Raw genomic sequence first — 26,949 nt, forward strand, 5'->3', positions numbered from 1 at the left:
AGGATGATACATGCTTCAAGTGCTACTTTGTCTCCATTGACTTGAAAGTATTAAGTCAGACATCAATATTGACATTTAATCTGATGAATTCCACTGCAGATATTCTCAAAGTGAGGAGCTGCATGTCCTGTATCCCTCCTGGCAGCTTCAGCCTTTTGAACTTCAAAGAGCCAGAGTCCAATGCCACTTCTGATGGCAATCAAGCACACAACTCTGAAAAAAAAGAAAAGTGAAAAATCTACAACCCCTGAACTCCAAAACTATTCTGGAGCACATCTCTGTTATTCACTCATGCAGATGTGCTTCAACATACACTTCTGGTAGCTGACCTATTTCTTCTTTCTGCAATGAGATGAGAGCAAGTGTCATCTGGAAATGCCTATTTCCCACCAGGCAAAGCTAACTTAGGCACAGCTGTTCACAATCCAGACAGCTGCTTTTGATCAGATAAATCCCAAACCAAGGTTGTCAGAGTCACAGCATGCAGGTTAGAGTGTTCAGTAAACCCTAAATTTAAATTCTGGATTCTCTAAGCTAGGGAAGAAGGTGCTTTCCTTTCAGAGGCATTTGTCTGTCAGCACAGAGCTGGGTTCTTGTGTTCAGTCTTTGCAGTGAGGTAGAGAGGTGCTCAGTGCAACTGCCTTCTTCATCATCTTCCCTTGTTGTTTTGCCTGGTCAGTTTTGTTTGCAATCCTTCTGGAAACAAAATTATTTATTGAGTTCTCCCTTGGGGTCTGTTCTTCTCTGGTGTGGGGCACTTGTACTGTTGGCTTAGCCTCTAAGGAAATGTACTGGAATGTGTGTTATCCCCATGGGGCTTTTCTGAGGTAGAGGGTTCTTCTTCCATTACACCCATGCACTGAGGCACCAAAGGCTGACTCAGGTCTTCAAAGTTGTTTATTCCTACTTTCTGCTCTTTTCCATGCCTTGAATATAAATTATGAACAGGGCTTGCAAAATTGGGCAGCTGCCCAATACTCACTGGTGGCAAGACAGGGCCAAGTGTCTTGGCCAGTGTTTTCTCCTGAGAGGGACATCTTTCCATCTGATGAGAGGAATATCCTTCCTATCTTCTGCCTGGCACCAGCTGATGGCTAAACATCAACAGCCCAGCTGGGCTGAAATGTGTAACTGACTTGAGAATCACTGTCTACAGAAGTGATTTGCTAATGTTTGGGTTTTTTTTTTAAGAATGTAATAAATTCTGGAACAATAATAACAACAATGTAATGACGATGATGATGGTAATAATAACCTTAAGAAATGACTGACCCATTTTGTTTGACCGCAGGGGAAGCGCTACATTTGGCCAGAGATTTCGGCTACACCTGTGAAACAGAGTTCCCTGCCAAGGCAGTAGGAGAGCACATTGCCAGACAGCACATGGAACAGAAAGAGCAGACAGCGAGGAAAAAGATGATCCTAGCGACCAAGTAAGGAGGGAGGGGGAGCAAAAAAAGAAATCGGTCTGTCACTTCTCCATGTGGGATCTGTGGGCTGGGGGAGGGAGGAGTGGGAGTATGGAGCTGGGATTGTGGTGGCTGCTATCACAGCAGGGCTCACTGGCTGTGGGTGAGTGAGATCCTCCTCGGAGATGCTGAAAGAGGGACCTGATTTACTGCAGTGGGGTTTTAGTGGCTGTGCTCTCATTGCCTGTGGTTTAGGGGGCACATACATCTTCCCAGAGGCTTTGGTTTAGATGAGAGCAGAGGATATTATTACATGGTAAGATCTGTGGGATGGAAACTGGCTTTGTCTCCTGTTTGTGTGTGAGCAGATCTAAGCCTTTGCTGGAGTACTGGTTACTGTTGGGTAATTATCATTAGTCTGCTGAGGGAGAGCTGGTTTGCAGAAGGACAGATCGTCTCTGGATAAAGACTGCAAGAGCTCCCCTGAAGTCAAAGGCACTGGAACAATGTACAACAGCAGGGGAGCTTTGCTAAATACATTAAAGACACAAAGAGGCATCAGACTTCACTCTAAACAAGCCACTCTGTCTCTCTGGAGCAGTAACATCATGTTAGGATAACATTTCTTCTAGGTTAATTAGCCTTGATGAGGGAAGAATTAGCCTTCATAAGCCATGGGAAACAGGAATAAATAGTCTGTGTGAAGTAGGGCAGACCTGCCCTAGGTGTGTGGTCTGACTGTGTGGGGTAACCTTGAACACATTCACAGTCTTGCTGTGCTCACTGCAATTTCACATTTGAAGCTGAAGTAGAGCTGAGACCACAAATCCGAGCTCTCAAATCATCCCCTCCATGCTGGAAGTGTTTGGAAACCCTTCCAGGCTGTGAATTTCCCTGTACTAGGGGAAAGGGCTGAGCAGCAACAGGATTGTCCTGTGTATCCCAATGTCCTTCTGCTTTGGCAAGATTCCTGGCCTTGGTGTCCCTCTTGTATCCAGAGCACTTTGCCCTGACAGTGACCCAGGGATGAGATGCTCTCAAACATCTCATGCTTGTGAATCCTATGAATATAGTCTGTGGTCCTTCCCTAGTCTGATAAAAGCATCACCATGTGAATAGCAGGAATTTTCTGGTTGTGAAGGTGATGAGAGACTTCATATACCATGTTCCTAATTCCCCTGTACATTAAAAGGAATAATGTAAGTGGAATATTATCTTATTCTTACCTCTATCCACGTTTAAGGGCTCATGGGGTTTCAGAGGCATGAGAATAAACCATCTGGCCAGAAAAAATTCCTCTCTGCAAGTTGTGTCTCCCCATTGCTGTGTAGCCCATGAACATCCTGCCTCCCAGCTGAGGATTTGTCCCATTCATGGAACACAATTCAACCAAAATGATGCAAATATTCCCCATTTTTCCCTGGCTCTAGTGAGAAATCACAAAGCCATGGGTTGTAATAATTGGTGGGTCACTTTTACGTCCTGTCCCCCAAAGGCTGTGCCACTCAGGGCCATATAGAAATCTCACTACCCTCTCTCACCACCCCATATCCATTTTCTCAGCCTCTTTCACTATTGAGATGAGGTATCATGGGCATGCACTGACTCTAACCCCAATGAACTTCGGGCTTGTAGGCTGTTATCCAGCACTTGTTAGGAAAAAAATTCCTTTTCCCCTCATCCTATCAGTTAAAAGCACCAGGAAATAGCTCAGAGAGGTCTGTCAGTAATAGCAAGGCCACATCCTCCTGCAGTCAGGGCTGGTAAGAGGGACAGATGGGTCAATGTGTGTGTTACTACTGCCCTCTCCTGCCTGCAAGGAGAACAGGGATTCCCAATCCAGCCCAGGTGTTCCAGGAAACACGGGTCCACAACATCACAAAATCAGCATGGCATTTCCCAGCCACGCTTCTCCATGTCTGATGCAAAGAGCTCTAGACAATCATCAGGACTTTCCACTGCTCACCAGCCATACTGAAGCTTTAGGTTGGCAATTTCAACAATTCCACAACTTCCCTGACTCATGGGCTTTTGAGTGATGACAGAAAAAGCAGGGCATTATTATTATGCTGCTACCAAAACCAACACAGAAATTCCAGGGTGGTAAGATCACTCAAGCTTTGTCTGTGGAAAGAGCTGGAGTGCTGCTGCCTCTGTGTGTTGCTGATGCCCACTGTGGGACAGAGCCAGAAGCCCACAAAAGTTCTCACGTGTGTGGTCCTGAGGAAAAATAAGGGGAAAGAACAATTTCCACAATGCCCAGAATATAGGTGATGAGAAAAACAAATGGAAAGGGTAAAATGGTTTCCACAGTTTTTCATATGTATGTGTATTTCCATTATGGATTTAGACATCCAAATTCATTGGCTCAGTTAAACTGCCCAAACCAAGGCAACCAGTGCCATTTGCGTTGAACTGGGTTATCCAGTTTGGCCATGAGCTGCTGCTCCAGGGGCACACAGATCTGTTTTTGTTACTGTGTTGTATTTGCCGGTGGCTATGGATGTCCTGGGTATTACAAATCTACATGTGGGTAATGAAACAGAGCCCTAAATGTCCACAATGATGAAGGCTCCAGGGTCCAGTAGGAGCTCCCAGGCCTCCTTGACATCAAGGGCATCCAGACCTTGTAGTCAAGCAATCCACCCACCCTGAGTGGAAGCAGTTCAGCTGCCATGCACAGAACCGTTGCCCATGGGCCAGTGAAAGCTAAAAAATGATATTTTAGATGCCAACAGCCAACACATGGAGGCCACTGAGCTTAATTGACTCTTTTCATTACCCTGCTCAGCCCTACCTGGTCTGAGGCCACGCTGATAGAATTACAGAGAACAAAAACAGCACTGCTGTCCATCATGGAACAAATCACACTCATTTTGTTAAACTGCTTCACCTTCCAAAACTACCTCATGGAAATGGTCTCTCCCATTTGCAAACTCAGGACCTTGCCTGGGACAGTACAAATTGATGCAACAGGATGGTGACATGGTCTGTTCTAACAGTTTTATGGACTAGACAATGAAGAACGAGAGCTCTACTTAATAATTGTCATGGGAAGAAGAGATGATTGGGCTGTGCAGGCACTGTTCACTGCTGAACACAAGTGTCAGCAATGGCAGGATGGGAGTGAAACAGGCTGAAAAAGAGTTGAAAGGGTCAGAAAAGCATAAGCAATGAGAGAAACCATCTCCTACTATTCTCTTTCTTTCCACTCACCTCCTTTGACTAATCAGATGATTGTCTGGGCAAGTGGATGGTTTTCTGGACAGTCCAAAATTCTCCGAAAAAAGACTGAATTGTCACAATTATGGCCAAATGGTATTATATTGGCCTGTCAACCCTAGAAATGTAAAAAAGGTCTCAAGATACATATCCAAATCATCTAGAAATATTAAAAAATTAGTGGGACCGGGTTTTATAGGGTCTTTAAACATGGGTCAATTTGCCTTGCAGAGGCGTGGGAGAGCCTGAGAGGTTTTACAGCAGGGGACAGAACCTGACCAATTTGCAGCTTGGACAGTTCCAATACTGCTGAAGGCTGTGGGAACTATTTCAGTTACTGGAGAGGCACAGCATCCTACAGGAAACATCCCAGTGTTTCACAGCACAAGGTCTTCCATATGATCAGAGGGACAGATACACCCACAGTTACACGGACCAAACCAGAATACAGTGAATAATAATTTTATTGTGGAGTTGATTACAGCCAGCACAGATTACTCAACATCTGGCTCATGACACTTCTCTGATATCTGATCCTTGGATACCTGGAAACTCTGCTACACAGAATAAATCAGATTCATGGGCTCACATTTGTCCCGCTCTTGTACTCAACACCAGACATTTGCTTTGGCCACTGGTAGGGATCATGGGCTCTTGTTTTGACCCAATACAGAATTTTTTCTCTTTTTCTGGTCATATAGTGGACCACATATCACAAATCATTGGATGTCTCCTATTCAGGAGTGACCAGGACTTTTTTTATTAATCTGTGCTCCTCCAGGACAGCACAGCCATCTTCCTTTGCTTTTTCAAAATCACAGTCCAACTGAGCAAAAAACTGCCAACCCATCTCCCTGTCACTACCCCAGGTGATATGGTGATATTTTACTGGTACTGGAGGCTCTGAGACACCACTTTGCCTAGAAATCCCCTTGAAAAAAAAAGTAGGTTACTGCCTTTTGCAGGTTTTCATGTATAATAAAAAAGTTTTTTTTCTTTTCTTTCAATCTGCCAACATTCAGTAAAGACTTTTGACACGTGAAGATAGAAGGGAACTTAATTGCACACTTGGTTCTGACACTTTCCCTTGTTAAAATAAAAGAACTTTTAAGATGAACTTTTTCAACAGGTAGAAAGTAGAGGTTGGAGGAAGGAGAGAAGAGCAGTGCTGACAGGGCCGACTGGGGATAGTGGATTGTTTAGAAGCCAAAATGACTGACTGTTTTCAGTTGTTGAAAGGAACTGTTTTTTCTCTAAGGACCTGATTCATTAAAACTGTATGCTGCATTTACATACATTTCTGCTGAATACCTCTCTTTGCCTGAAAGGCTGGGGTGATGCTGTCTTTTCAAGCAGTCAGTGTCTAGGTCCATGCAGATGACAAGCATTTAGAGAAATCAGGCTTGGATGGGGTCCAGCAGCACAGCAGGAAATTGGTTTCTGCATCTCCTCTTAGTCAGGAGAGTGCTATCCAAGATCTCTGTTCCCAGCTTGTATCACTGTCATAAAGTGAAGGGTAAAACCAGCTTAGCACAGTTTTCTTGCTTATAACTCAGCAATGAAGGACTTTGTAAAGACCAACAAGCTGAGTTGACCCATTTTTTCCATTATACCCATGTCCCAAAAGACAAGAGTTACAAGGTGATAATGAAGAACCCAAACTTTATCTAGGAGCAGATGTGCAATGAGTCTCCTAAAAGGGATCATGGACCAACAGAGATGCTCTGTAGTATTAGAAACTGTCCCTAGGCACAGTGTCTGCATCTGTGCTGCCAAAATAAACCACACACACACTCTGAGTCATCAGATTGCACTCTGCACTTCACTGGGTGCCACTGTTACCAGGCTACATGTAGTCACTGTGACCAGTACCAGGTTAACCCAACAAGGATCAGGTCCCCAAGTGGATTCCTGATTATCTGGATGTGATCATACCCTCCTGATCCCCCATTAGTGCCTTTATTTCCAGTACAGGCAATGGAAAACTCCATGCTAATTTGGACAGATCCCTTTTCCATTTTTTAATTAACTGAATCATAAGCCAAGTGAAAGTAAGTAATGTCTGTTCATTCATGGTCCAGATAATGATCTTCTGAGGACATGAGCTAAATGGAACTGATTTGGATTCTTTTTTAAAAAGTTTGTTGGTAGAACATACCTAGGCTGATTTACAAACAGCAAGGCAACAACAAAAGAACAAGAGGCTTTATTGTTGGGTGTTTCCTATTGCTAGGTCCTACATAGGGGAATTCCAGGGAAAAAATTAAACCCTCAGGTGCTGAGACATCCTGAGAAGCCTCAGGGAAGACTGAGTGGGAGAGGGAAAACAGTGAGACCATCCATCCTTTACACAGAAAATGGGCTGCTATGCTGGTGGGAGACCAGACCAGACAGACCCTGAATTCCCACTACAAGGGGTCTTTCCTTCACAGCCCCTTTGTCCTAAGGGTTGGGAGTCAGAAAGACAAGTCCAAAATATCCAAGACTTCAACTTGCAGAAAAAGCAGTGCCCACAATGCACACAAGCCCATGTACAAGTATTGGTGTATTTACACAAACTAAATAATAGAGTAATTGACACATTTCAGGCATATTCTAATGCTAATTCACCATTTCCTTTAACCATAAGGCTCGCTGCCAATGTAGGTGAGCTAAGCTAGACTTGACACTGCCAAACTGGGTCCTATTCAGGGGGAAAATCACATTTTAAAATGTTAGCATTAATATGGTTCCACAGGGAAAATATTCCGGTTCAAGAGATTCTGTATGTTGCTGGTTCTGAGAATTTGGGGCAGGTAAGCCAGAGATGGATTTGTCTTTAATTTTTGTAACAAAAATTCTGCCAAGCAATTCTGTTGTGATTGAGATCACTCAGGACAAGGTGGGAGTGTTTTGGGAATCAGCTTTATGGGGAAGATTACACCTGGTTTATTGAAGGATTTCCATTTTCCTTTTAGACAAATATGTAAAGAATTCCAAGACCTTCTAAGTCAAGACAGATCACCCCTCGGATCCTCCAGACCAACTCCGATATTAGACCTCGACATCCAGAGACATTTAACACATTTCAGGTATGATTTTGAAAGAGGAAACTGAAAATCCATACTTTTGATTTAGACTGCATATGATGTCTTAATGGTATTTGTAACCTTACCTAAAAGACATGCAAATAATTAATTAACATCCATAATCCCTGCTGGCTGTGCCTATTAAAAATGCAGGTTTGCCCAGCAATGTAGTTCAAGTTTGCTGCATTCAACCTGCTGCTTCTAGGACCACAGTCTGAGTTTGGATAAGATATTTTCTGCATCTACTGGTCAAACCTCCCCATCTGGCCAGAAAATTGTCTTGCTTGAATATTAGCTAAATCATATCTTACAAGTAGATGGTCCAGAAGCATAGAAACTCAGGTTCTGAACAAATATAAATTAGTTGAAATAGAAATAATAAGAAGAAGATGTTACATCCTCTCAAATTAAATAAAGAATTCCAGAAGCTCCTCTATGCTACTGAGATAATTTGATAACGTCTTACAAGGATCATTTTATTAACTCTTTGGCTTCCAAAGCAGACTGGCCTTGAAGTACATTACCTACTAAAACAACTTTACTGCACTGATTTCCAAACAACACACTGGAAAAATCTGGGAGAATGAGAGCTGACTCCACTAAAAAGCCAGACTGATGATATATTTAGACTCAGCTCTTGAGCAATATTTAAGGTACTGGTTTAAACAGGCTTAGAAGCTGTTTTGAAGACAAAGACCCATGGTACATGCACACCAAGTCCAAACTTCATTAGAATTTTATCCTAATTATGTATAAAAATGTGTAGATATTTTGGGGTCGCTGTGCAATTTTACCTTTTTACTTTAGGCAATGTGTCAGATACATCAGGAGTGATGTGGGATCTTCCAGAGGGTCACTTTGAAATAGTGGGGTCATCTAAGTTATCTATCAAAGAAAGTTGGATATCTATCATCCAAAGTTGAATGAAACCTCCTGGAGGTGTTCGTGTCTTTGCTCAGGCCACAGAGGGGAACGCATGACTTGCTGAGGCTACTGATTGTTAATTTTTTCCATCCACTAGCAAATAGATGAAAAAACATGTGAAGAACTGTCCCAGAGAGTTGTTTACAGACCATAATATTAAGCAAGTTTCATAGCACTGTAAAGACTTAGAACTGTGCTGTATATTCTTTAGCACAACCAGCTGAACCACTCTTCTTTCACTGGTTGGACAGACAGCTTCCATGTCCCAATGTCCCAACACCTGTGAGTAACTCACATTCTGGTAGGTGCTGTGAAAACCAATGTTTAGTCTCTCACACTTTGAGTGGAATCCCAAAAATACATCCCGCTTCTTCCATACACCTGTTGAGGTGTGGAGAGGAAAGGTTAATTCCTCATCCACAAAGGCACACATTCCTGACATTCCTGTTTATTCTCACACACATCAGTGTGCATCCCACCTGTGTAAGAACACACCAGGACCACCCCATTCCTATTCTCAAGCAGTGCTGTGCATGTGCACACACAGAGCATTCATCTGTGTGTATATTTTCCATAATACACACACCAAAACACCCAACTACATGCACACATCAAGAGAAACATCTTTATTTATGCAGAATGTTCATAGAGGGATTTTAATCAGCTACCTAAGCTCATGGAAAAAGAGACAATTCCCTATTGCATGCACACAGAGGAAATGTGATAAGAGGTGGCTAATCCCCAAGGATTCCTGTGTTTAAAGTAGAAATAGCAGTCAGGATAAAATGCTGAAGGCTTCAGCTACAAAACTGTCAACTGGTAGAGCTCCCATCCTTCCTTCTCTGATGCCTTCAGCAGTTGGAGGGCAAAGCTCCTGCAGGCAGCTCTGGATCACCCAGCACTTTCTTTCATGTCTGCTGCAGAGCTCAAGTGTTGGACTGAAGATGGGCACCTGGAGGAGCACAGGCCTTGATCCTACACAGGATCTTCCCTGGCCTTAAATCAGAGTCTTCTCTGACTGTGCTCAGGGAATGGTGAGGGCTGCCAGACCCAGAGGTGGAGCTGAGACCATATTCCTTTTCCAGCTATGTAGAGATGCTGGGGTCGGATCAGCTTCTGACCTGGGCTTCTGACTCAGCTCAGGTGCCTGTAGGACCCTCCACTGCAGCCAGCTGTGCATCTTCTGCCACAGTGTCCAGGAATGTCACCTGTGTAGCTTGAGAAATCTGAATTAAACAGGTCTAACATAGATGTGTACCTCAGTGTAGCTAGAATTTCTCTCTAAACTCCATTGGCTGAACAGTCTGGTCTAGACCTCCACCAGAATGGGAGATTAGCCAGCTAGTACACACTAGACACATACACTGTGGACAGTTAAACCTAATCTAGGCAAAAAAAAAAAAAAAAATCATTATTCCTGTCCCTTAAATCCATCAGTCTTCACAGTCAGATCATCTCAACCCCTACTACCATTACTTGTCTTCTTGGGATTAAATATCACAGAATCATAGAATGTTTTGGGTGGAAGGGACATTAAATCTCACCTTGTTTCAACCCCCTGCCATGGGGGTTAATGTCCCTTCCAACCCAAACCACTCCATGATTCTATGATCTGATGAAATCTTCAGAAATCTTCAGAGATTTTTTATGACCATAAAAAAAATCAGAAGAATCACACAAAGGTCTATTATTAAAATAAGCTCTAAGATATTGAAAGACTTTTTAAAGAGCTATAATATCAGATATCTACAGTGGAATTGGATCCAGCCTCTACTACATTGGGGTGAAAGGAAGTTTTCTTTAGGAATAAATTCCCCTACAGCTGTTCAGTGTAGAGTTGTGTACTCCACTTTCTCGTGATGTTACCTTCTTTGTTAATTAAGACCAGGGTTCACAGCCTGGCACAGGGCAGATAGAAGCAGTTTTTTCCCATTTCCTCTGTTCTAAATCTTCAAGTTCATGCTTGTCTCTGAAATTTTTCCACTGAGTCTTAGTTCATCAAGATCTGCAAATGTGTCCAACCTGAAGTACAGGATAGTCCCCATGAAAGGATCAGAAGTGTTGGGTTTGCTCAAACTCCAAACTCAAATTTAACACAAAGCTCAAAATGGGAAATCTTCAAAGGAGCTGCCAGTGAGCCTGAGAACTGCTGGATTTTGCACAACCTTATGCAAAAAATCAGACTCTTGTACACCTTTGGTACCCCCCTGTTTGTGCAGCTGCTGTCTGAAATGTTCATCATGACCTGAATTCAAAACTCAATGCTCCATGAGGAAAGATTTTCCAAAATTATTCTGTCATGAACAGTCAACTCAGACCCTTAATATTGTGCACTACCTGAGCCAGACTAATTTTATGTTTTTTTTCATTCAACTTTTCTCCCCATTCTATACATTTTAGAGGATCTTACTGCAGAGAAATTACATTGATAACTTCACTTATCAGTAGGCTGTTGAAGTTACATTGATAACCTCAAATAACTTCAAATTTCTCAGGAGTAGCAGATAAAAGTTGTGCCAAAGAGGCATTGGCCATCTGAGCTTCTCTTCATCTGCAGAATTTCTGGGTTTTTTTCTGCCTGGTCTGACTAGCACTAACCCAAACTATTCCTGGGCACAGTGGTACATATATATCACCAATAAAAGTGTGAGTTTAGAAATCCTGGAAGCACCAGCCCTCATTACAGCCCAGTCAGGTGCCTTGCCTGTGTTATAAATTTAGATTTAGGGAAGTCCTTCCTTGCCAGGGCTGGATGCCAAATCTCGCAGGCTGTGTTGGGGTAGCTCAGATTCCCAAGCATTACATAAATCTGCACTCAGGAAGAGGTCATATGTTGTAGGGCTGCCCAACTTGTCCTTCAGCTCTGCTTTGAGCTGCAAAGGTTGGAAGAGACCTTAAAGATCACCTTGTTCCAAACTCTCTGCCATGGGCAGTGGCACTTCCACCAGACCAGGCTGCTCAAAGCCCCACTCAAACTGGTCTTGCACACCTTGAGCACAAATACTCCTGTGGGTTGTGCCTGGCCTGAAAGTCTCCACATGAGCCAACCCACCCCCAGTTTCTGAGGAAAAATTAAAAATCATGAAACCATGGAGCAAACAAAAAAATCCTGGGAAAATCACAGGAGCTCTTTATTGTCCTCTAAGGTCTGATTTGTGCAAAACATTTTTGGGTTTACTACAAAGGAGAGCAAAGTCAGCATATCAGTACTAGAAAAGAACCTGAAATTTTCTATAGCTTTAATGAGAGGAACCTGTGTTTCTCACCCACTACTTTCAAAGTGGAGAGACCATAAGGATCATCAGGAGAGCAAAGAGTGAGAAGAGCAAGAACAAAAGAAATAGAAGTGAAAATGAAAGAGAAAAGGAAAGTACTTAAAAAAACTTACTTTCTTGTAAAATACTTGTAATATTTATACTTTAAAAATACTTATTTACTTTTAAGTATTTACTTATAAGTATTTTATAATACTTAATTATAAAATACTTATGATATTTATAATACTTCTATATTTATAATACTTATCAATTACTTATAATTCAGAGGGTTTTTCCCCAGAATCCCACAGAATCATGTGAGATTTCTGTGTACCTGTGCATACATCTGAGTATGGAAGAGGAAAAAGCTGGGGAGTTAATTTCTCATGAAACTTAAACCAGATTGAAATCCTACAGATTTGAAAAAAAAAAATAAAATAAAATAAAGTAAAGCTAAGTCTTCAGGAAAGGGAAAGGGAAAGGGAAAGGGAAAGGGAAAGGGAAAGGGAAAGGGAAAGGGAAAGGGAAAGGGAAAAGGAAAGGGAAAAGGAAAACTCCCTTTCACTCCAATGTAGTAGAGGCCGGATCTAATTCCACTTTTTTTCAGGACCTTTCAGGTAAAATATATCTTTCTTTAGCATTGTAAGATTGTAACGTTTAGAGATAGCAAAAGGATAAATGTAAGCAAAACATATGTAAAACACTGAGAATAATTCACTTTAGAAAAGTCCAGAAACAGCAAACCAGGGCAATCATGACCTGCAGTAGATGAAGACAAGTCTGTCTGGAGACACAAGAGCTCTGGCATACACACACTCAGAGATTTTATGGCACAGGTAGCTGTGAGGGGAGACGGTGAAGTCTTGGCTAACCCCCAACAATGTAATTCTGCCTCTAAATCAGCAGAGCTGAATGGTGACATTGCAACCAACAGGTTCTTCTGCTGGATCTGGAGCAACATTGACAAACAGAACCATCAAACCCCATTCTTTTTCTTTTAGGGCTGTACAGGTAGATCTGAGGCATATCAGTGTGGGAAATATCCATAATTCCATATCACTCATCTCTGTGGTATTTCTGCATGACACACAAGTTTAGTGCATCCAGCCCTCTCCAGAGCAGAGAACCAGACCAGATGAACCAATTATTCTCTGTTGTAGAGATTCCTGCTGTGAAGAAGGGAAGTGATTCTGTCACATTTCAAAGAAGGAATGAAGACAGGCAGAAATTACGACACCTCAAAAGATACTCAAAAATTAATCTAATGAACTGTGTGACTTTAGATCTGGACACTGGATCACAATTGTCTGTAATGTTCGGATGCTCCTGTGGTTCCTTGAATGAATTTGGCCAATATCATCTCTTTCTGTCCCAAACCATTCCCAGGCACTGCTCAGCCTTGCCTCAGTTGGAAGCGTAGCTATGGCCATTATTTTTAGGTAAAAATGTTTGATTGATAGAGATGGGGCCAGGCTGTGCCAGATCACTCATGGCCTGAGGAATCTCTGTATTTTCACTTTCCTAATGCAGCTAAAGCTGAACCAACAGCATTCCTCAGCTTAAGAACCTTAGAGTGATTCACTTGTGTGGTGAATGGGGAGACTTGGGGTCGTTTTAGGTGTGAAGAGACATCCTGTTTCACATGCATCTGCCACTCAGATCAGCATTTAGGGAATCCCTCTAATTGGACCAAACATGTAAATCAATAAGACAGCGATTTAAGAAGAAATATGTATATTTTAGATAATATTTCTCTCCTGTTGAGTGTAGATAGCACATACCTTCTTCTCTCTACCACTTCACTGTCACATCTGAGATTCAGCCAGGAACCTGAAAGTTTAACTGATATGTCTTCATGTCTTTTTCTTCTTAATTTGTCCTTACATCAGAACAGTTTTGTTGCTTGTTTTCATTTTTATTTTTTTTTAATTTTTAACAGAATTCTTTTCTTGGTTTCCCAGAATCTTGTGTAAACTAGAGTTAGCAGAAAGCCCATCAAAAATAACCCACATTCTGTGCTGCAATACCAAATCCATAACACATAAACCTTTCAAACAGAAGACTTTCTGAGATTATACTCACAAGATCTGTGTCTGTGTCTTGGTTTATGCATACAGACTCCATGACCTCATCAAACGCCCTCCTAGCCTTACTTTCTTTACTTGCAAAATTTGGTATAAATATATCTTCTACATTTGCTTTTGGGACATTTGTGTCTCTAAGAATCTGTGTTGTTTGGAGATTTCAGATATTTATTTACTAATGCCATCCATCATATAGGGAAAGGAGATTATCCACTGATTACTGCAGGTGTATTTGATCCTTCAACTTCAAGGCAACATTTCATCAAGATGCAAAATCACACCCAGATCTTCTATTTTATATATAAAGACAGCAAAACAGCAAAGGGAAAACTACTTTCTTGTACGTGACATTCCCTTCACTGCAGAAACCTTATAAAAAGAGACACACAAAAAGTAATAGTTTCAGAATACTAAAGTTAGGTAATGAAAGCAATCAGCATCCTCATGGATCGTTCTGTGTTCTGTCAAGCCATCCAGCTGATTTGAAACTCCCTTCCTGGGAAACCGTTTGAGATGAGAGTTTTGTCGCTCAGCTGCTCGCTGAGCCTGGAGCTCTCAGCCTCCTGCCAGAGCCTGGCATCGTGCTGACGCAGTGACACAGAAAGTGACAGACAAGAAACCAGGATCCCAGACTTTGGGAGCGGCGAGAAAGTAACATCCTTCTTTCCAAAGGGGAAAACGGAGCACTGAAACAGGTTTTGAAGCTCAGTGTGTTCTTTAAACTGTAACAAGAAGCCAAGCCCAAAGACTTTACTTGTGGATTGTCTTCAAAGGTGTGCTCATACGCTTTTGTACATTGTTCTCTCTTTTTTTTTTTTTTTATTTTACACTTCTTTGCTTATCAGGAGGTAGAGCAGCATCTGTTGTAACTCCAGTGATCTCAGTTCACAGCAGCAGCCTCCTGTTTGGATGCAGGACTGGAAGAAGCTTAGTGCACAGTGAAGTTCATGGTGAAACACCTCTGGTGCCCTCTAGAGTTGCCTGATTTCCAGGAACTCCCTCAATCTTTGGATTTTGTTAAATGAGAGGAGCAACACTGATGTCCAGCACCGAGGTACTAGGGAGCAACCAATAGTTTCATTCTTTTTTCCTTTTATTTTTACTTTTTCTTCCTTTTCTCTTTATTTACCGTAAGTCTTAGAGTGCCTTCTTCTGGTATCATTCCCTCACTTCCTTTCAAAGGGATTCCTTCTTTGATCTTAGTAAGGTCTCAATCACCTTGTCCTGCTCTTCTGATGAACCAAATCCTTTCTAATTTCTAATTTTTAATAGGTTTTTGTCATAGGTTGTATGTTACCATATTCCTTTAAAGTCACAATTTATGGAGTCAAGAACACAGACAAAATCTGTTTTCTTTTTTTTTAATCTGCTTCCTTAAACACTAAGTTCCATAATCATGGGGAAAAATATGTACATTAATTAAAGAAGCAAAAAAATCTTAGGAGTGCTTAGATTTTTAACACAGCACTTAAGATTTCTTAAAGCTTTTAAGGCACTCTCGTGTTTCCCAAAAGAAAAAGGAATGCCCTCCCCTCCTTTCTAAATTAAAAGGCTATGAAATTGATAGCTCTTTGTCATGAGCATGTTTATAAATGTTAATTGTTGGTCTCTCTCTTTTGAGGAGGGCAATAGGGCTTCTCAGCTACATTTCCTCACTGGAAAAATTTGTGGATGGTAGTAAATGGAATGAACATCATCTGTTTCTTTGCCTTCCCATAAAGTAAAGATGAACCACTACATGTTTTAAACTTTGGCCTACAGTTCAGAAACTCTCCAAAGTTTTTGGAAGTTTCAGGTCTGTTACCTGGGCAATTCTTCTTAGTGTTGAAAATGAGCCCCAAAGTCGGAAAAATCCAAGACAGATTATCTTAAATTTGGGACATCAGCCAAAATAGATTATCTTAAATTTGTGGAATCATCTCTAATGCTCTCCCCCTATTTTCTCCATGGCTTTTACACAAGGTAGAAGGAAGTCCATCTGCTTAGGAGGACATGTCCTTAGTACACTATGAACAGAAGGAAAACGAGAGCCTAGTTTGAAGGCAACTTCTTTACTGCTTGCTGCTCTGATCCTTCTTATCCCTATAATATACACTGCCCATGTTCTGATTTTTGACTATCAGTCTAACTTTTGTCATGGTTAGACCTTCTGAGCTTCTGAAGTAAAGTTGTCACCATTTAAATTTGTAGGCAACCTTCACAAGAGAGACCTTGAAATCAACAGAAGCAACTCAAAGTCAATATTTTCACCTCTATATTCAGATGTTGTGTTAGTGAAGAGATACAAATATTTTACCATTTCCTTTATAGCCATTAAACATCATATCATATCTTACCACCTATCATCAGCTCTGTGCTGTTGAATTTGGATAATCATGGAGTTTTCACAAAGTTCTAAGAAAATCTAACCAATAAGTTCAAGGTTGCTTTGTCTTCATTATTATCATGATTTTAAAGGGCTTATTTATTTTAAATGAGGATGTAAACATTCAGTGCAGATGGCCTCTTCCTCCCCCCACTGAGAGGGAAGCTGTTTCCTTTGCTTCATGTCAGAGCTTCACCAGCCTGGGGTAGGGAGGAGTCCTTGAGATGGCTGCCAAATGAGACTCCAAGCCTTCAGGCACACTTGGATCTTTCCACTTTTAAGTAAGGCCATCATTAAAACATGAGCAGACATAATTGCATCATAGCATTGGACAGAATTACAGGCAGGTCTGGATATCCTTATCCTTAAGCACCAGGCTTTGTAATGTTTTGACCTGATATTCATTGCCTTTCTCTGCACCTCTCCAACACCAGAATCAGAGATTTCAGCCTTGCCTCTCAGAACAATAAATTTTGTTTATAGGAGCTGGAGTGGGTTGCACTACAAGGCTGAGAATACCCAGAAGACTCCGTTACGAAACCACCATGTTTAATTTTAGGCTTATAAACCCTAATGAAAGTATGATAATGAAAGCAACTCCTTTCATAGGTGTGGAGCATACCAAAAATGAACTAATTTCAGTGTGAGCTCAATTAGCCTGGAAAATCAGGCAGCTAAATTTGACTTTCAGGAAACACATTTGAATGCTCTGCCATTAATCTTCCATCTGTTATGTCTGATTTAAATGTAAAATCAGATTTTCTCCCAAACTTGAAACTTACTTTCATCAGCAAAGGGAAATTATCCAACTTTCTTGAATTTTTCAAAGACTTTAACTTGCAGAGAAGTAAGGACCACCAAAATTAGAGCAAGGGGAATTACTGATAGAAATGTGAGATAAAGCAGAAGATAATATCTCTCGGCCTTTTTATGCTCATTACCTAAAGTGAGCCTAATAAAATACACCCTCACAGGAGTTTGGCAAGAAGGGCCAGTTAGAAATTTTCTATAAAATTATTTCTCTTAATAAGCTTCATGGGAAAATTAAAAGGCTCTGCATATCCCCATTTGTGGAGAAGAATCTATTCATCAGGAACTGAAAGTAGAGTTACTACAAGACTCTGCAGCACCATTTCACTAAAAAGAGTTGGCTTTTTAATAAGAGACATAAGGCAATGTTGGTGAGAGCTGCCATATTTAACGATTACTGGTAACTAGAAGGCTAAACTGTAAAGGAAATAGACCCCTTACTCACTCCAAAACATTCTTTTCCTATGAGCATTAGTTTTTTAAACCAGAAGTTTCAGATTCTGCTCTGGATAAAGTAGCAATATCTTGGTGCTTTTATGTAATCTGGATGTCTGAGCTTCTCATGTAGTCAATGAAGATCTAGGGCAAGACATAGCTGAGCTTTTTTAGATGCTATTAGGTATTCCATCCACCCACTGCTGCTTTAAAAGGGTCCTGGTCCCATCTAACCCTGTATTATTACCTGTTCACATAGATGTTAACAGGTATTATTACCTGTTCACATGACATAGATGTCTGGGTACCCCAGAACATCTCAAAGAGCACCCAAATCACATTCTTAAGATGGAGCCCCTAGTGTAGCCAGGAGAATGGTGCAGCTAACCATAAAGGAGACACATCCATTTAATGTGCTAATTCATTCTTCAGACTTCTGGGACTGTATTGAGAAAAGCCCCAGGGCTCAATTTATTTGTGTAAACAATTTGAGATACACCAGGGTAACCTGCCCAGCACTAAAACATCTAGAAGCAGGCTGGACTTCACTCTTATGTCATATCTATCAAATCTGTGCAGGTGTTCCAAATGTCACAGGACATATCAAATCACTGTAGACTCTTACAGACAGAAAACTACATTAAGTCCCCTTTGGTGGTAACAGGAGTTTGGCACTGTTGATGTTTACACCTACAAGTTGGCACCTACACTTATGTACCTTAATATCAGGTTTTGTCCCATTCTGGTATTTTCAACAGTCTTGTTCAGCATTTCAGAACATTAAAGTTTGTTCCTACCCCTCAAGATAATTTCTGAGACAACCCCTGTAAGTTTTGAAGGTAGTATTCCCACTTTACTTCTCAGGGTCTATTGAGCTGTCAAACAAACACAGTATCATTCCTTTTGTTCCCAAATTGAAAGTTTCAAAAATTTTAGGCCAGAAAGTTTCTTTTCCATTTAACCCTGTATTAAACTTACTGTTTTACTTGACCTTCTCAGCCTCTACAATGCCCTGAAAGCAGATTGTAGCCAGGTGGGAGTCGGTCTTTCTTCCCAGGTAACAAGCGATAGCATGCAAGGAAACAACCTTGAGTTGAGCCAGGAGAGGTTGAGATTGGATATTAGGAAAAACTTAGCTGAAAGGGTGGTCAGGTATTGGAACAGGCTGCCCAGAGAAATGGTGAAAGTGTTCAATAATCCCTGAAAGTGTTCAATAATCAAGTGGAGGTGGCTTTTGGGGACATGGTTTAGTGATGGGCTTGGCAGTGCTGGGGGAATTGTTGGACCTGATGATCGTGGTGGTATTTCTCAACCTAAATGATTCTATGATTATATTATTTGAATCTACTGGAAATAAATGAATGAATGAATGAATGAATGAATGAATGAATGAATGAATGAATGAATGCATGAATGAATGCAGATATTTCCAGGTTCTATAATACATACACCAGTTTTTTTTTATTTGCAATATCATAAAGATTTTTACATGTCTCGGTATAGTCAGTTCCTGAAATCAGGACCCAGAAGATCACACAAGCAGTACAAAAACAGTGCAATAACATAACTAGTAATGAAACTTTTAATTTCCATTTTCTTGCTCACTCTTTCTGCAAACTCCATCACATTTTAATTTCTCTGGACTTCTGAAGACCAGAAATTATTATAAAATGCAACACAAAATCATTAAATCACCTGACTCCTAAAGTGACTTGAAAGGCCTTAAAGCACTCATATATGCTACTGATGATCTAGTTTTTACAGCTATTTAAAACATTACTTAAAATGATGATTTTTATATTTCTGGTATGCCAGGCATGCCTAAAAAGAAAATAAAATTAAACTGGGGTATGTTTACCTCTTTGCAATGCTAAATTATAAAGATCCAGATATTGATACCAGTTCAAACTTCAAGCATCCAAACTTTATGTGGTATTATTAATTGATGTCTGCAAAATATTGCTTGTAAATATTTAATTATAATTTTCCTCGCATTACTAACTGGGAATAAATATAAATTCCTGCTTTGAAAAGTGCCTGGAGACTGGTGGATAAATGTTCTAAATGCTAGTTATTTGTATATAACCTTTTGGAGACCTTTTATAAAAGACTATGCCACTCCCAATCTGAAATGAAGACATATTTCCATATTGAGCACTCATTTTGGTTAGAATTTACATATTTTTTGTGTCTTCACTAAGATGCAAGCTTTCCTATCAAATAGGTTTCCCATGTCTAGCAGACAGAAAGATGACCCCAAAAAATATCTTGAAGTCTTTTCCATGTGGTTTTTTTTGATACTTAAAACATCCTACCAATTGTCCATGTACTGTAAAACCTCTTTCCCCTTAGTCCCTATATTTTCACCTTTTTTCTAAAAAGCCTGGAAAGACTAAGAAGCCAAAGTGGAGAGGAAACAGGTCACTGGGGTGAAATATTCATATTTCTAACCCTCACATGGGTCTCTGCATCAGATCAGGATTTACTGATGTGGTGCCCAAGACAGCCAAAGAGTGACTGTAGGGACAAAATCTTAATAAGCAGGGAATAGGAAACAATTATTTTTCCTTGGCAAAATCACTGTGATATGGGCTTTCTTTTCCCTTCACTGAAATCAATATAAAGTATTGATTTCCCAAAAATGTCCACAAACTCAAAAATTAGCTTCTGTTCCTTTCATCTTCTTTCTTCTCTGAGATTAAAATAACTGAAATCACTTTTGAAAATTTCAATGGCATTTCAATCTTTGAAATAATTTTTAATTTTTGTTTCTAAATTAAAACTAAAAATCTGGATTATTAGGGCAGAGGTTTTTGTTTTCACATGCCACTTATGAAATGAATCATTATAACCAGGAGAACAACTTCGTTGCCCCATAATAACTTTAGGTTTTTTGGTCCTTTCATGATCATCTTATACTGCACATGTAATACTTAGGCAAATGGCACCAAGGACAATTGCCTAAAAAACAATTTCTAGTGGCAGGTCCCATATCCTGTGGTAGGTGGGACATCCTGCAGGTTTGCATGCAGCTCTGGGGTACCCAGTGCAGGAAAGATGTGGAGCTGTTGGAGTAAATCCAGATGAGTCCTTGAAGATGGTTAGAGGGCTGGAACAGTTCTTCTACAAGGAAAGGCTGATTGGGATTGTTCAGCCTGGAGAAGAAAAGGCTCTGAGGAGGCCTTAGAGCCCTTCCAGTACCCTGACAAGCTCCATGATAGCTGGAGGGGGACTTTGGATAAGGGCATAGAGTGACAGGAAAAGGAGGAATGGCTTCCCACTGACTGAGGGCAGAGTTAGATGGGATATTGGGAAGAAATTCCTCACACTGAGGGTGGGGAGGCCCTGGCACAGGTTGCCCAGTGAAGCTGTGGCTGCCCCTGGCTCTCTGGAAGTGTCCAAGGCCAGGTTGGATGGGGCTGGGAGCAACCTGGGATAGTGGAGGCTGTCCCTGCCCATGGCAGGGGGATGGAATGAGATGTTCTTTAAGGTCATTTCCAACCCAGATAATTCTGGCTCCTATGATCTTCACAGAAATGGTATCCAAGAGGTGGAAAACTTGTGGAAAACTTGCACACCTCTGGATCTACAGGTGGCAGCCAGGAACAATGTCAATAAAAATTCTGTGTTTTTAAAATCCCCTATTTAAATGTTTAGATGGAAGATACAACAGGGCAAATCCATAACAGTAAATTCTACACTACCAGGGAAGCACAATTAGAACTGTGTTATTTTTGGCAATAATTGGTTAGGATTATTCATTAATTCAGCCTGGCTATACCAGCCCTATGTGAAACATTTTCTGTTCATTGCTTGAGCATGGGTATTGGCCAAGGGTATTGGCTGGTGTCTATTCCCAACAGGAACTTCAGATCTCACCCTGTTGGAGTGGTCCATGAGTGCAGCAGCAGGGATATGACCAAATCATGCCAATTGTGCTGAGGGTTGGAGATCCTTGGCTTTGCTGAATTTCCTAGTACAGATACAGTCATATCTTCATTTCGAATAACCAGGTCATGTTTAAGAGCTATAAAATCACAGAATCATTAAGAGTGGAAAAGATCTCCAAGATCATCAAGTCAACCAAGTATGATCCAGAATTTTGAATAAACCACACAGAATTCCTTTTATTTACTCAAGAAGGGGGAGCCAGACTTTATGACACTGGAAAATTAGCAATGCTGAAGAGCCAAGGGCATGGATTCTGTCTTGGCTTCTCTTAAGTCAACAGCCCTGTGTCAGTCTGCACTTGCTGAGAGTCTGTCCCGTGGTGTTTCAGAACTGAGGCTCCACCAAAAACAACCTTTGAAGCTGCATGCAGTCTGCTCTTTGGCTCTATTCCTTTCTTTTCTGTTTCTCCCACAGGTAATAAATAGTTTAGAGAGCAAATCTTGAATTTCAGTATAGCAAAATGAGCGTACTGTAAACTCCTCGGTGTTTGTGGGCGCATTGATATTTATGTGCGTGTGTGTATTTCTTTCCCTTTTTTTTTCCTTTTTTTTTTTTTTTTTTTCTTCTTCTTCTGTCTCCTTCCCATTTGTAGTTTGATCACTCACGGTTTCGGAACTCCTGCAATATGTGCTGCCCTAAGCACTTTCCAAACTGTTCTCAGTGAAATGCTGAACTACTTGGAAAAGCACACATCGCACAAAAACGGAGGAGCGGCGGAATCCGGCCAAGGACACGCCAACTCGGAGAAAGCCCCCCTGCGGAAAACTTCAGAGGCTGCTGTGAAAGAGGGCAAAACAGAAAAGACAGACTAGCTACATCAAACAGAATCTATTTCGAGAGAGTTCTTGCTGCTGATATTTTTTTTAAATATATATATCATTGAGGGCAATTTATCTCCAGTGGACCAAATCCAGAGGAAAAGAAAAAAAAAAAAAAAAGAAGGGGGGGGAAAAAAGAAAAAAATAGTAAAAAAAGAAAATAAAAAGAAAATAAAAAAGAAAGATTAAAACAGAGAGAGAGAGCGTGAGAGAGGAAAGTATTCAACCCTAAGAACAGCAGTGTACAGTAATTGTGTGATGAAATTGTCACTTTTTTAAAATTTATGTTGCTCTAAACTGCTTTTTTGTGCACGTAGTATTTGATTGTTCTGAATGATACACTAACACTGTTTTTTATAAGCACTTCTGGACTTGGCTGAGGTGGCACATGAAATTTGAAGCACTTTCTTCTCCGGCAGCAGAGTTAGGGTCAGTGCATCAGTTGTGGGACACACAGTTCCAGCATCCCGACTTTGCTCTCATGCTGGATAGATTGAAAGAAAGGCTTCCTCTGGTCCATGGGAAATGCCTGATCTACTCACCATTGAAAAAACAACATGGAAATCTGGTAAAAAGGAATTCTTGGGTCATGGGACAAATGAACCATCCTGTACATGGGAATGCAAAATAAAGCTGCACTGGAATGAGGCCAGAACCTGTTGGGAATCTGTCCTGACCATTCAAGCAGCAGCCATGGTGTCTCTTGTGAAAAGAGCATGGCAGACTAAAAGGAAAACAAACCTTGATAGTCTCAGTAAGAGCCTTGATCCCTCTGTGAACTTCAGTTTAAATGACAGCATGGACTTCTGTTCTCTGTTTTCTCAGCTCCTGGTACCACAGCACTCTGCCATACCTGGGTCTCTGTTCAACACAATCAGTGCAGGCAATTGGAGTCACCTTTTGTGTTGCCCTGATTTTATGATGCTTTCTTTTCTGCAACAGCTTGTTTCTGCAGCTTTATTGTCTTTAGAAATCCAGCTGAGGTGCAGAGGTCTAACAGAATCCACTCACTGGAAATAAAATAAAAACAAAACAACAAATAAGACAGATTGGCTTAGTCCACAACAGCTGAGTGGTAATAACCTTGCTAATGTACTTTTGAAATATTACTTTACCACCTACCATACATCCTCATGCAGAAAACATGGGAGGTATAGTTTGAGCTCAAGACTCTGAGTCTAGGGACTTTTTCAAGTCACATTCTAACTCCTTCAATGAGACTTCATTCCATTCTTTTTATTGTTTCTCTAACATCACCTTATTGAGAAAGTTAGGAAGGAATGGGCTTGGTGTTGTCCATCTAAACTCTACTTGAGATCAGCAGAACCAGACTTTTTCTTCCAAGGGACAATTCGGCTCTTTCTGTGATAGGAAAAACTATAGTTGTCCATGTGTAAATGTTTAGAGCCATTTGAGAAGTTTTATGTATCTAAGACAGGGTTTTGACAGTTATAACATGAAACCTTTGGAGAATTGGACTCACTTGGAGGAAGAGCTGGAGGATCCCAGAGACAGCAGTAGATAACTGTGGGTGACAAAATCTCTCACACACATTTTCAATTTCTAGAAGTTGTTAGCATGGATTATACCTTGGATGATCAGTTTAGACTAAACCTAGGGACTGTGGCAAATACCTGCAGTGTTAGAGCCAGATGCAAGGAATTAAATTGAATTAACAGTGTCACCCTCACCTTTCAAATTATGGAAGGCAATAGAGTGATGATGGCATGATGCTGCTCCTCTCAAGGTCAGGAAGGACATTGCCATCACCATGAGAAAACACTCTAGAAAGTAAGGAGTCCCTGATTGTTTATTTAAAGAAATCTGGAAAAAAAAAAAAAATCCTATGCTTTTGCCCAGAGTTGTCCTTGCTCAGGGGAGGTGTATAACTCAGATACCTCCTTTAGTGCTATCCAGTCACCCTCCTGCATTGAGGGAAACAGGTGTATCTCCATGGGACTCCATCTCCTTAACACACCAAGATCAGATAACGGCCTCAAAAAATTTAATTTCATTACATTAATTTAATTAATATGTACCAACACTTCTGGAGAAAAGCTAAAATCAAATTAACATTCCTCAGAGATGTCTTCAGCAGAAACGTTGTGGAACTGTCCTAGAACATTAAATACTTGAGTGTGAAAGTAGGTAACCGTAATTAAAAGTGAAAAGGAAACTCATTCTGCTTTTTCTATTGCCCAAACTGAGGGAGAGGAAAGGGAAAAATCAAAAGTTTGACTGTGCAGATTTGCCACATCTGTAAAATACGTGCTGTAAAGCAATTTAATTTGAACCTCTATTTCAAGATGTAGATAAATTTAAATTAGTTTTTGTTGGGGAAAAAAAATATAAGGAAAATGTTTTTAAGATACTTTTCAGTTTTTTCCCCTAAAATATCAACTTTTTGGAGAAGGAGGAATAAATGATTGGGCATATAAATCTAAAGCTGTTGTTAAAGCAACATTTTGTTACCATCAAATTAAAGTGCTTAACATTGCAAATAATACGTATACAGCCTAATATGAAATATTTGCCTATTTAGGATATTGTCCAAGATCCCAACAATAATTTATTTCAAGATTTGTGTCTCTCACTGTTACATAATCACTATGAGTGTCTGCTCCTCAGGCAACAGATTATTTTTGGCCTGGATTACCCTTTCATCTATTACTATTTATAAATCTGAGCACACTTCAAGCCCCAGAATTTCCAGTTTTTGGCTTAATGACCCCTGTATATTTTTATTAATTGTCCATATAGATCTGATTCTACCTGGTTGAACTGCTATATGCTCTTACCATTAAGAAGTTGTTTCTATTTCCATGTCAAACATTCTGTTTTTTTCCCTTAGTACTTTAGCACATTTTAAAAGGAAAATTCTTTTTTAAATATGGCTAGAAGTTTGCTGACCTTGGCAGGCTCTCTAATTTCTATTTTTAATTGCACTTAATAATTTTATTGAGCGAACAATAATTATCACTGCCTTTTCTGCTGAACTAGCTATCTGAGCAGTTTGGCATCAAAATACCTTTAGTTTTTGGCACTGGAACCCTCAGTGAGGTTTTAAGCAATGAATTCGCTGATGCTCCTGTTAAAACCTCAGCCTAGGTTCCCACTTACATTCCTGGACTGTCCATGGGAACATGCCCATGTTCCCATGATGTACGTTTGGGGATTTTATTATTTTCTGAGTCCTTGTCTCTGTGGAAACATTGCCATCTCGATTAACGTGAAGGAAGTTCATGATTTGAAGTTAGTGGGTACTCTCTGGTGTCAGATTGAAGTATACTTGTACCTCTTTGACTTGGGAATTTATCTGATCAGAAAAGAGAAAAAAAAATCTTCCTTTAAGAGATTATGGAAGTGTTTATCCAATGTCAAAATCATCAAAGGAGTAGAGAAAAGTGTCCAAAGTTTCATGGCCAGGAATATGAGTCATTATGATTGTTGGATCCCAAAAATTGATTCATAACCCAAGTGCTGTTTGAGTAGTTGGATCCTTCTGTGCTTCAGCCCATTGCTCAGCTCTGTATGAGTTACACCTTTCCCACCACCAATCTCAAAACATTTTAAGTAGGCCCCTGAACTTACTCCTTATCCTAAGTCCTGGCACATTTGACTCACAAAGAGCAGCTTCTGACTCTTGGCTTTATTAGCAAATCACTCATGGAGCAAACACACTAACTACAAACTTACTTTTCTAGAGCAAGGTTACTCACTGTGAGTACAAGCAGCTCTTGTGCTGACTAAGCTTAGCAGGTGAGTCTGGCAGAGTAGGAGCAACTTTCTCACCTCTACCCTGAGATTTGGTTCTCTGTTCACACAGCCCTCTTTCAGCACCATTACACGACAGAGAGGTAATGTAGTAGAGTTTTCTCAGATGATGAGACAGAGCTCATCATCTGGAACAGAGCTCATGTGGCCTGTTAAAACACAAGCAGTGATGACTCTGCCACCCACAACTGAAGACTGTCAAGAATTTTGTCCTTTGTGCTGCCATCTCTAACCCTAACTCCTTCTAGATGTCATTCTGTTGCCTTGGAGAACTGGCAGAAGGGGTGAATTTAGACCTTTCATTTGCTTCCTTTTTAGAGATAAACACCAACATTTGTTGGGAAAAGACTTCAGCTCTCCAAATCAACATGGAATCTGCTCTTTGAAGTTTCTCTTTGACTTTTCCTAAAACCAGAAAAATCTGCTAAAAAGCAGGCACAATGTATAGTCCTTCCAAATCCTGGACCTCTGTGTAAATATTTCCCCAGTTCATCTCCTCCTTTGGACGTGACTCAGTGGCACAGGCGCAGCTCACAATTTTGCAGCCAGGCTCAAGAAGGGCTGTTTATTGTCCTAAGAGCCAGTTTTAACTTTGCAATCTCTAACTGCTATTTTTTGTTTGTTTGTTTGTTTGTTTCCTAATACCAACAAGCAATTTTGGTCTTAGATGTCTTAGGGATCCAAAAGGGCTGCTGGTAAATTCCAAGGTCATTTGACTTTCATTTATCCTTTGGGGAAATAGTTCTGCTGCTCTGATTCTTTATTTCTAAGGACAAGAAGAAACAGCATTTGTAGAAGACACAAGCCTGCAACACAAGGAAGAATCAATAAA

General features: G+C 40.6%; 1 protein-coding gene across 1 annotated transcript in view; it reads left to right on the forward strand.

Annotated features, from left to right (window-relative positions):
- Positions 1 to 22,337, forward strand: part of TFAP2D (transcription factor AP-2 delta) — a 49,833-nt gene extending 27,496 nt beyond the window's left edge. The window contains exons 6-8 of the mRNA XM_059469112.1: positions 1,292 to 1,433; positions 7,589 to 7,702; positions 22,118 to 22,337. Of these exons, the coding sequence (XP_059325095.1) occupies positions 1,292 to 1,433; positions 7,589 to 7,702; positions 22,118 to 22,337 (476 nt within the window). The remainder of the gene's footprint in view (positions 1 to 1,291; positions 1,434 to 7,588; positions 7,703 to 22,117) is intronic.
- The last annotated feature ends 4,612 nt before the right edge of the window (positions 22,338 to 26,949 follow it).

Source organism: Ammospiza nelsoni, chromosome 3 (genome assembly GCF_027579445.1).
Source record: "Ammospiza nelsoni isolate bAmmNel1 chromosome 3, bAmmNel1.pri, whole genome shotgun sequence".
NCBI lineage: Eukaryota > Metazoa > Chordata > Aves > Passeriformes > Passerellidae > Ammospiza > Ammospiza nelsoni.